Source organism: Scatophagus argus, chromosome 6, assembly GCF_020382885.2.
Source record: "Scatophagus argus isolate fScaArg1 chromosome 6, fScaArg1.pri, whole genome shotgun sequence".
In the NCBI taxonomy this organism is placed as follows: Eukaryota; Metazoa; Chordata; class Actinopteri; family Scatophagidae; genus Scatophagus; species Scatophagus argus.
This window is the reverse complement of record NC_058498.1, coordinates 12,029,230-12,040,796: the sequence shown is the minus strand read 5'-3', so window position 1 is coordinate 12,040,796 and position 11,567 is coordinate 12,029,230. Positions and strand designations below refer to the sequence as shown.

At 41.3% G+C, this 11,567-nt stretch overlaps 1 protein-coding gene across 6 annotated transcripts in view; it reads left to right on the top strand.

The window, feature by feature from the left end:
- Positions 1–610: 610 nt before the first annotated feature.
- Positions 611–11,567, top strand: part of ttll7 (tubulin tyrosine ligase-like family, member 7) — a 64,711-nt gene continuing 53,754 nt past the window's right edge. For 5 of the 6 annotated variants that reach the window (XM_046390754.1, XM_046390757.1, XM_046390756.1 and 2 more), the window contains exons 1-4: positions 736–1,127; positions 6,737–7,136; positions 7,540–7,671; positions 9,634–9,755. In XM_046390754.1, the coding sequence (XP_046246710.1) occupies positions 7,112–7,136; positions 7,540–7,671; positions 9,634–9,755 (279 nt within the window). In that variant the 5' untranslated portion in view covers positions 736–1,127; positions 6,737–7,111. The other variant, XM_046390755.1, reaches the window with a different exon arrangement.

The window sequence follows — 11,567 nt, the reverse complement described above, 5'->3', positions numbered from 1 at the left end:
TGCTGGATCTGAGGACATGGAAACATTGGGTAATAATTTGGTAAATCTTTGAGATGAGATACATAAGCAGTCACTGTTCATTAATATGATAGATGCTTCAGCTTCAGGTTTTAAAAAAGATCAGAAGAATTTTTAATCTTTACTTACCTTTTGAGCGTAACTGTGATAAAGTTGTATCTGCAAGACTGCAGGTGACGTATTAATAGCTCATAAATCGTCGCTTAAGTATTAGCTAATTACACAAGTTAGTCAGAATTCTAATCTTTTAAAACTCCTGTAAAAGTAAGCTAAAAAAAAGTAGTAAACTGTTATTTGACAAATCCAGTCCATCCATGAGAAGTGAGACAGTCATCAATGTAGGTTTAACTTAACTTTGTAGTTGACCGTGAACTCTGAACTCAAAAAACAATGACATATATGTATGTATATATGACTACTTTGCCCTTAAACGATCCGGGTAAATCTAAGTAGGAAAGCAGGAGCCTTTTGAGGAATGTTTCAACGTTACTACAACAGGGAAATGGGTAATAGGAAGTGAATAACACGTTAATGACCTCTGAGAAGGTCGCACCCATAATCGACAGAGTTGTTTTTTTAGCACCACGGTCAGCGACACAGTTGCTAGGTAGCTTGCCTGTGTTTGTGTCAGCGAGTTGTGGAGGAAGAGCTGGACCGAAACCTGCGTTAAATAAAGACCTCCAGGTGTACAAAATATAGCTCACATCTGTGGTAAGACTTTTGTTTTCACTCACAACTAGTTAGGAGTTAAAAAATGATACGTGCTGACTTTAGATGTACGCCCTATCGTACACTAAACGTCACGTTGGTACCAGATTGAGAATGCACACTTCAGCACTTCTCACGGCTTCCCCCTATCACAGGCGCAAATGGTTTTGCCCATGGACTCGCTCCAGCACTCACAGCACACAAGAGGTCTACAAGATACTGATTTTTGGAGTCAGTGAACGTCTTCAGTAGTAACGTCATTATACATGAACACTGTTATAATCTTAAAAATACGCGCGGGACAGGGCGGTTTCTCTGAGGAGACATCCGTGTCTCAAGCACTTTGTCGTTCGGATGAGACCAGCAAAACTGCTGCACTGCCAGTGCCTGGAATAAATAAGGTAACGCTATTGGTCTCGCCTCTCCATCCTTTGCTAGTGCGGCTATGCTAGCTGAAGAGTAACCCAGGGTCATTGTGTCTCTTTTTGACTGTCAGGCTGCATCTCATTCAATAATTTTTATTTTAAAGCAACGTGAGATGAAAACGTCCTCATTCCCAGGGCAGTTAAACATTAACGCTGCTGTGTAGGTACACCTGATTGCAGTAAGTTAACTGAACAGCAACAGTCCCAGATTGTTTCCCTGTTTGATCATTACAGATTGCACCTGACATACAAGTGGCTAGCAACCTGACGCTAGCTACTGCTCGCTAGCAACTATTACATAGCAATAACACACCTTCTTAGACTTTGTTACATTTAATCTGTGAGCGTAACCGATTTCCTGAAAAACCATGATACTCAAGATATTTCATGTGAGATTTAGGAAGTGTAGTTTACGCTAATCCTGAAATACAGGCAAGATCTGTAAAAGGGGATGGCCTACTATCCTTCCAGTGATCTGGAAGATACCATATTGACTGCTATGCCGTGACAGGCATTAGTCCCCTCGCTCCTCTTAGCACTGTAGCATCTTAGCTCATGCTAGCTTTGCAAGCACCCTGGCATGCAACACTATTGCTGACGTTTAGCTTCTGTTGCTCAGTGTCTCATTAATTACATGAGGGATGTGGCGAAGAGTCATTTGATTTAGTCTGGTCTCTTTGCAGTCCAGTATGCCACTTAGAGACCACATGCTGACAGGGCACCCTGAAGCTGACCATTCCCAACAGAGCAGATGGATTACATAATAATAACAGCATAACATATGAGTTCTGGGTGGCATCCTGCCTTCTGGATCTATCCCAGAGATTAAGCTATTAAGACGGATATGATATGCGTAGTCTTCTGTTTTCATGCAGGCTACAGTTGGCATTCTGAAGGTTTTGGTTTAATATAGGATATTTGTTGCAGTATTGCAATTACAATTTTAAGTGATTTGTCTAGACAACTTTAAAGTAAAAGGACACTAAACACACAGGTGGGTTAGGACTATTCACCGTTCGTGAGGTTTACATTTTTATAAATATATGCCATATGCACACACAGTTCCAAAATACTGTGCTGAAATTAACCTCTGATTTTAAAACCAGTTATGAGCTCATAAGTCTTACATGTTATATAAGTTCACGTATTATCTGTGTCAGTAGCTGGTTTGTTTTTTCCAGATGATTAATTCACCAGTTGATAGGACATGCTTGACAAGGGCTTTCACTTTGTAATGTCTTTTAGTTCTTTCATATCTATAGCCATTACCCATATTCTACGATATTCATTTGTGTTGGTGATACACGTCAGTACATCTAAAGCTTACTTTGTCGCAATCGTACAGTGCTTTTGAATATAACACTTCTTGTGTTCACACACTGCAGCAACCATCAGTTTTTTGCTCCACTTTGTCTCACCACAAATAAGGTCAGACAAGATTGTAATAAATGCATATGTTTAATAGTACTTCTAAGGTAACAGCTGAATTTTACATATGACCATTTTGCCCATTTTTTGTGGATTCTCTCTTGTAAAGTTAAGCTTAACACTCAGCTGTTTCTTGGTGCATTTCAGTACGCCGTGGGCTGATAGCTCCCACTCTTGTTCTTCCTCATATCTGGAAGAAGGCATGAAGCCAGAGTTGGGTCACTTGTTCCAGCTAATTTTAGATCCTCTGGCATTACTAAACCAACTACTTTTCTGTGAGAGTAGACAGTAATTTAAGCTAGAATTTTCCCTGGGAGGACGATGTTGTGGTAGTGGACAAATAGATACTGATAGAAGTAGAAATAATTTTTACAAAAGGGATCTTGCAAGTATCCTGTAAAATGCTTTTCACTATATATATGACAAAAGGTCCATTTTTTGCTAGAAAATTCCTTTGTTTACATTTGCTTTTCAGGCAAGAATGTGTAGTAGTACAACATGTCTCCATTCTTAGCCAGTGTGTCCACCCTTTTAAATGGTTACACATACCCCCAGGTCCCGGCACTGCTGTAATGGCAAGACTGGGACATACGGCATGTACAGAAAAGAACTTGTGCCCGCAAATCCTGCACTTTCAGCATAATATGAGGCTAAGTGGTGATTCCCCAAGCCTCTCTATTGATTCTGCGTTTCAGTACTGCTGTCATGATTTAGTTTCATGTAAGGCAGGGAGAACATAAAACAAACCCCTCAGGGATGTGCCGCTCGTTGTTGAAGGGACTTAATAGGTGTGACACGGCTTGTCATGAATAAAAAGTCTCCTTCTTTGTTTCAGGTTTTCCATTTGCACACTTTTTGTGAATCTGTTTGTACTGTCTTCTTGGATTTGCTTTTGATATAAAAAGGGGCATCGTATTTTTGAAGTGCTCTTGTCTTATGACAGCGTGTGTGAAGATGAATTTTAGTTATTTTACTTCCTGATATTGTTTCAGAAAACGATTTTGAGTGCGTGTAGACTTAAGTCTGCAACAAAATATGTGTTGAGAATATGTGAGAGAAGCATGACATATGTGACACACACATTACCAGCCTGTGCTGGATAATTCTGGTAAAATTCTGCATAAAAATGCACTGAACAACAGGCATGCATTTGTCATGCATTTAGAGGCCGTGAGGTGATGCAGTTGAGCAGCATGGAGAGCTGACTCTCCACAATGAAGCCTTTCTGTGTTAAGTGCATGAGATCAGCATCCATAGGAGTTCAGCACATTCAGCTTCACTTTGCTGTGGTGGCTCTCTGGCTCACTCTGTTGGAGGAAAGGTGTCATTGCATCAGAGGATTAGGGCTAGATACTCTATTTAGTGGAAGGGATTTAGTTAAGAGTTTGTTGTTAATACTTCATGGAAGGATTAATTGTAATGATGCCAGATAGAATATAATGTCAAGTAATGCTTACAAAGTCTGAACCTGATTTTGTGGATATTCTCATGCTGTATTCCCCAAATTCTTAATGACCAGAAGGTTGATAGAAACTGCAAAGAGACGGACAGCAGCTCACAGATGCTTCAGCATAATAGTAGACTATATATAACTGTATTTAAAGATGGCATTTTCTCTTGCTTGTAATTCATTAGACAGGAAATCTTAAAAGATCTTAACTGAGGTGACTCAAGCTTATAACGTGACACCAGCTACTGAGCTCAATTCGAACCTGTTCCTCAGTACGGTGTGCTGCTTGTGTCAATGATAACAGTGTTATCTGATGTCATGCATCATGTGAATGCAAGTAAAACTGGGCCATCTTGTGGTTGATAACTGCCAATACCACCAAGGCAAATGAGGAAAAAACGGGGCACAGCCTCTTTTTGCCGGGTCATCCACCAGTGTGATAAGTGCCTCAACAGTAACCTTATGGTAGTCTGGAAAACAAGTTGAGATAGAATTCTGTGGAAGCATTTGATACTGAGAGGTGCAAGGAAAGAAATGTAATCATCAGACATTTTGCAAGTACTTACAAATGTGCTTCACGCTATGATAATATGATTTAAAAGTTTTGAGTTCAGTTTTAATGGAAAAATACCAGTACTTTGAAACTGAAGATATGAAACAGCGGGGGATTAACACCATTAACAAATGTTAATGTTGAGATAAATAGCAACAGATATTTAATTTTACATTGTGTACAGTTAAGATGCTGATATTCAGTGTTAATAAAATACAGAAAGATTTAATTTTTTGTAGAGAATGCATTTGTGTCTTTTAGGTGTTTATTTGCATCATATGTGCCCCCCCACCTTCCCACCTTATTCCTGAGGGTTTACATGACACCAAGATTCAGTGCTCCTACAGAGACAGTGTTCCCTGGCCTCTTGTTCAGGGAACCAGTACACCACTGGGAGGTGGGGGAAGGTTGTCATCAGCACGGCTTGCCTCACTTTATCACTTTGACTCTTTGTTGTTGCTCTCCCCCTCTGCTCTGATCTCATTCTAGTCCCTGTCCTCCCCATGATCAATGTCTTGCACTTACCACAGGATGACCAAGAGGCTCACTATTGAGTGATCAAGTAATGCGATTGGATTGTTTCCCCATTCTAATTTGTCTAGAGGTGATCGAATCGATGGGGTTGCTTTTCAAGTCAGCGTGTGTGCATATTTTTTGATGCGTGTACATGTGCGCCTGCAGGTGTATCTGTGTAGGTGTGAAGTAAACCTTGGTAGATAGGCAACTGGTTTTTCAGTATATTTTCACCACTAGAGGCTACTGTTGATCTCTGTATGAAATGCAAAAAGAGGGACCGTAACACCGTAAGCCAGTGTACTGTAGGTATCCGTGGTGATCTTTTTCAACCGTAGGAAATGGATGAGCAGGAAACAGTCTTGTATGAATATGCATTCAATATCATACAAGATAGTACAAGAGGGAGTGTTTGGGTAGTTGACTCGAGAGGACATGTTCATGATTGTATAATTTTCCCCTTATTTTATTTGAATAATTCTTAGAGGCTTGTATGGTTAAAACTGTCCAGCAATTCACAAAAAAGATCAGAGCAACACAAATAAATATACAACATTTTGAGTAGCAGAAATATGTTGTTAATCCCCTGTTAATCGTCTCACAACCCTTCAGATTTATCTTTCCAACCCCTTGAGGGAGGGGGAAGGCTCTGACCTCTTAATCCAGTAAAATGTATCATTGTTGACTCAAAATTAAGCAGCTTCATGATTAAGCAGCTTCATGCGCTATTTGACTTGCAAGGCTCATGAGATATTGGATTTGTTCCAAGCATGCTGTAATTTGAGGAAGCAGTTTATGACTTGCCAGTCCATCACTGGATGAAGTTACACAAATTCAGACTCATGGGCAGTTTGGAGTCTCCAGTCCACCTGAACCCTGCTTTGTCTTTGAAAACGTGAGGAAATCTAGAGCACCCAGACATAAGAACCCACAATGACAAGAAGGACAACATGCAAACCACTCCTGAGACAGACAGACAGACAGAGACTCTTGCACTGTCCCATCTTGCTTTGAGGCAGCAGTGCTAGCTATTGAGTCACTCTTTAGCCAGGAAAAAATCAGATGCGACAGGACATCTCAACATGGGTGTATTTCATCCAAAAGTGGTGTGAATACACAGTCTGAGACTACAGTCAAACAGTAAACAGGATCTGGCTGAAGTTAATTTCCCACACTGTTCATAGCCTGAAGCATCCTTTTAACAAACCACCACAAAGATGACATCTGTTTGAATTAAGTGACCTCTCAGCTATATAGTAAAACCCAGCTGACACAATCAGGAGATGCTGCAAACCCTTCACTTGACAAACACATTAATATTTCACAATGGTTCCACTGAATACCAATTAGTCAAGTGGACATCACTTTATTTCATTAGTAGTACTGCAGTGTCACAGCCGTACAGAGTTCTCACTGAACTGTTGCACTCAGTGTCAGATTGACTGATGAAGCCTGGGATAGGCCTGTGTGCTGCTGTTGCTGCTGCTTTACGTCAAAAGTATATCCAGACCTCCAGACCAGTGAAAAATACATGCAGATCTACAGTGTGCACTGGGGTCTTCATCTAAGCAGGCAGCCTTCTACTACTGTTCTGCAGCCACTACTACAGCTGTAAAATATCAGTTTTCTCTTCCTTTACAGGCCTTCCTATCCATCCCTCTGTCCAACCCCCTCCCCCCTGTCTCCTTTTGGGTCTGTAAATAAGCTGGGTCTGTGCAGACCCTTGAGAGGCCCTCCCCCTCCCGCTCTTCCCCATCACTACTTCCCTCTTTGTAACTCCCCTGCCCACTCAGACTCTGCTGCTGCTCGTTATGCTGCTGAAGGGCGCCAGGGAGATGCTCAGATGATCCATTGGGCCATCCTGAACCACATCATCCATACAGCCCAAGACAGGAAAGACTAACTACTGCGTGTGTGTGAGAGAGCCCTTGGAGGGTGCCGTGAGTATCCTGTGAGGCCCGCCCGCCAAGCCTGGAAGAAAGCTTGGCTTGCCCCTTCACTCCTCCAGCCCCTGAGATGCCCTCCCCTCCCAATGAAGGAGGTGAGTAGAGAGATCCAGCTCTCTCCAGACTGACAGGCTTGTTCTATAGGATGTGATACATACACGGTGGCACTCATAAGCACATGCACACACACACACACACCTAGACACCTGCTCATGTACAGTACGTGCCCGTCTGTCCTCTCATTACTACTGTTGTCTTCCCACCTAAAGCCAAACATGCACACACTCTCGCACACAGAGTTTGATAAAAGGGATCATGATGCATGCAGCTATAACAAACTAGACACGTAATTCATTTACACCCTCGCGCCATAAACAAACTCCGCTAAATCCCCTGCAGTATTGAGGATAATATATTACAATACTTCTGCTCCCCTCCCAGTCTGAAGCACAAGCTGTGACTGTATCTGGTTTTGTTGTATGCTTTCTCCTCCTCCAGAGAATCAAGGAGCGTCCCCCGTGAACAGGCCATCTGTGGGCTCTTACCAGAGCAGTGGGAAGAGGAAGGTGCGCACCAAAAAGAAGAAAGGCACGATCAGCGCTAACGTCGCTGGCACCAAATATGAGATTGGTATGGTGACATATTACTACAGTTACAGCAAAAGCCCCTTAAATGTTCAGTAAAGATTTTAAAAGCAAGCTTGAAATAAGATGAACAGATACACACAACAGAAATGTTAGTCTCAAAGGTAAGATATGTTTTGATCAAAGAGGTTGACTTAATGGAGAAACTATTGTAGGATGAAAGGAGGCTTTCTTTGCTATTGCTGATGAAAACATTTCAGTGATGTACATTATCTTGTTTTTTACCAGAAAACATGCCTGAAGAGTAGTTTTGGTTATAGTAGTGTTACAACTTTAGGTATTCTTTTATCTTATAAATTACTTACACTGACATGTTGGATGCCCTATTAATATTAATTAACATACAGTAAATGATCATTGGTCTTGTCTGGTAACCTAATTTTATGTCCAATCTAGCTATATTGTGCATAAAGTAAAACAAAGCCTCAGATTTCAAGCTTCAGAATTTATATTTTGATTTTCTTCATGAAAATTTCATGAGTGAGCAAGGCCAACATTTAGGGTGGTCCTGCAGATAAGATTAATGTACCGTGACACAGTGAATTGTATATTAATTTTGGAAACAGCCCTCAGTATGGCTCAGTCAGTCCCTCAAAACACCGCAAATCCAATCACAGTGTCGTCTCAACAATAAAATCTAATTTGCTGTGGTGGATTGTTTGAAGGAGGCCGTTGTTATTTAATGTCTTAAATTAAACCTAATAGAGTTGCAGCGCAGCCAGACAGTTCACACGGAGACAGCTTGGCCTTACATACATACATAAATCTTTATTGAGGTAATTTAACTTGGCAGTGAGGTCTTTTTGAGAAGGACCAAAAGAGCATAGTAAGCACTCCTCACATGTTCAGTATATTGTGTGGCAGCACAGCTCTCAGGGGTGAACTACAACCTTTGAAACTAAGGAGTCAGCAGCAGCAAGTAGAAGTTGGGAGGCTGCCGGGATCCTGTAGGTAGATGGGAGTCTAGCTGTGAGTCAGTTTGCTGGCTGTGACGAGACTCTCACAGTGGCCATTCTGAGGGTAGTGCAGAGGTATTTTGAAGGAAAATTAACACTAAGGGCCAGATGGATGGCTCATTTTTGTCCTTACCTTTTTCGCAGCTGTCTTTTTTTGTTTCAGAATTGATAGCAATACAGGTAAGGGTTAAAGGTCAAAGAATATGGCATTGGAAATTTGCTTTACACCCACTGAGAAGGGAACGTAAACTCTGGCCCTCGGGATGTCCGTTTGGTGAGATGTGTAAGAAAGGATTAATTATAGCTTTGTAGTCTAAGGCCCTATTGGCAACTGTAAGCAAAGGCTAGCTGTGATATAAACCCCCCATGTTCCAGTTAGCAGAACAGTTAGCCTCTACCACCATGAAGAGATGGATGAAGTTCCATTGGAAACACCTTTTTTTTCCAATTCAAGTGCCAGCATGCAACATTAGGCAAGCCTTTTCCAGGTTTGTGAAGGCTCTCGAGAAATTAATTAATACCTCATTTCGTTAGGGCATATGAATCTTTCATTACTCACCAAATAATGAATAGTTGTTGGATTAAAGTTCAAATGGACTTGCCACCTATCTCTCATACTATGGGGTTTCCAGTGGGATTTGAATGCATCACAGACAATTAATTTATCTTTCTGAAGAGAGGCATCACGATTGGCTGCTCTGCAACTATTCCATGAATGGTAAATACTGCTGTGAGTTTTTTGATTATAATCTGCTCGACTCATTTCTTGTTCTTAGCGTATGCAAAAACAGAATCTAAGGCTAGCAAAACATCTGAGTGAAACATTGATCTTGAAAGCAGAAATGTTTGATTTGTGGACCCGCTCACATCTTGCTCTCATATTTTGTTTTGTCATCATGAATGTGGCTACTTGATATCGTTGCATTAAGTTTACGTAAATGACTAATTCTGTTAATGTAATACAATCTAAAGTGAGTTTTTTTTCCCTCTAGTTCGTATAGTAATCAGTGAGATGGACTTCATCAAAACCCGGGATGAGGACGAAACCGCCAACCTGATCTGGAATGACTCGGCCGTGCAGCATGAGAAAATCGCTGAGCTCAGGAATTATCAGGTACATGGTACATGCACGGCTACCATGTCAAGTCAGCACACCTTGTATGGTAGCCTAGAGGTTAGAGAAGAGATCTTAAGAATAAGGATGTCACATCCAATTGCTGCACTGAACAGAAAAATCTGGACCTTAACCTTTACAGTATGTTCCAATAAAGCTGCTCTGTGGCCAGCAGCCAAACACCATGACACTGATAAGCTGCCAGTGGATGTATGTCACTGGTAATGAAAAGTCTTGAGGAGCAGATCTGAAAAAAGATCACTTGTGTTCAGTGAACTTTAAAGGTAAACTAAATGTTAAAACCAAAATAACCTGCCCATAATAGTGTTCATCACCAGCTGGTGAGGTGAGGGAGGATCATCCACAGTGATTCCTTGAGAGACAAGGTGAAAGAGACATGTCTGAAATTAAACAGAGCGGTGCAGGAGAATAAAGGGATTTAAAGGATGAAACAAACATGACAGCTACTTTAACACTCACATGCTTGGAGAATTTTTTTTTCCTGCACTAAAAACCAAACCCTCTCCTTCAAAGACTCCTTTGCTTCGAACATCTGACATACATGTTACCTATGAGAACAATAAGGCCTCACATAGCCTGCTTACTAACCTCAGCAGTGAGCGCACGCCACATGCCTTCAAAATGATCTGTCAATAAATAAATTCTCTTTGTAATCAACGCTTGACAAATCTCCTGTTCGTCTGGTCTGCAAGTCATGAAACTATCACAAAATAACTGACCTTGTGAAGTTTCAGTTCCTCTACGTTTAAATTAAAACAACACAATGTAGGCCAGGAAAAAAAAAAACATCTGAGGACTCTGTCTTTGTTTATTCCTTACTCACAGTTATAACAGTATACAGAAAGTATTACACACAGTGCACAGAAATGGAGCCCTTTCAAGGCCATGGCTCAGGTTGCTGAACTTGATGAAACTACATCAAGTACATCAGTTTCTGTGAAACGTGGTATCTCTGACTCCAACTCTGCTGCCACACTGCTGCCTAATGCTTTTGCACACTACACTGCCATATAATACATTTTCCAACCTGCCTTTAGTGGAAGTGTAAGAATGGGTAAAGGAAAATGTAAGGAAAAAAAGCAAAGGGAAAGCAATGTTAAGTGAAGAATATTAAGTCTGGTAAATATCAGAATCAAATAAGACAGAATAGTAAGAAAGGAAAAAAGTGAAGATGGACAGAAGACTCTGAATCTGTCCATCTGCTTTTTTTCAGATAGCAAATGGGAGAGAAGGTTGGACAGAGTGAGAGGGAACAACAGAGCTACAGAGACTGATGGGTGGATTGACAGGTAGATTGACAAGTTGTGAGCAGCAGGGGGCGGGAGGGAGTCAGGTTTCAGATGTCACTGTTGATGTTGACAAGACAGGCCTAAACAACAAGTGTTGCTCTGAGTTCTGTGTACTGGTCTGAAAGCGATCTTACCTCTGATTGACCTCCCTGTCCTGCTGACTTGCTGTTGCTGCTCCGAGCGTTAGTCATCCATCTTCCTCCGTGCTTATTTGATTAGACTGGGCACTAATGATTGATTAAATCATGAGCCAGAAAGAGTATGGCTTGTTAGGACGGGGCAGCAAGAGTTCAGCTAAGTAGATTGAATATTACAAATACTGTAACAGCTTAGTGTGCAGCAATGTGGATAATGTTTCACATGGAACTGCTGATTTGCTGTCAATTGTTTTCACTCGCTGCTGTGGTGTTTCATGGGATAATTTCTCACTAGAAAAGCACAAGTCCCTCAACAATTGGTTTTGATTTCCCGTCACAAGCCACGTCGTCTCGCGGCATTGGTA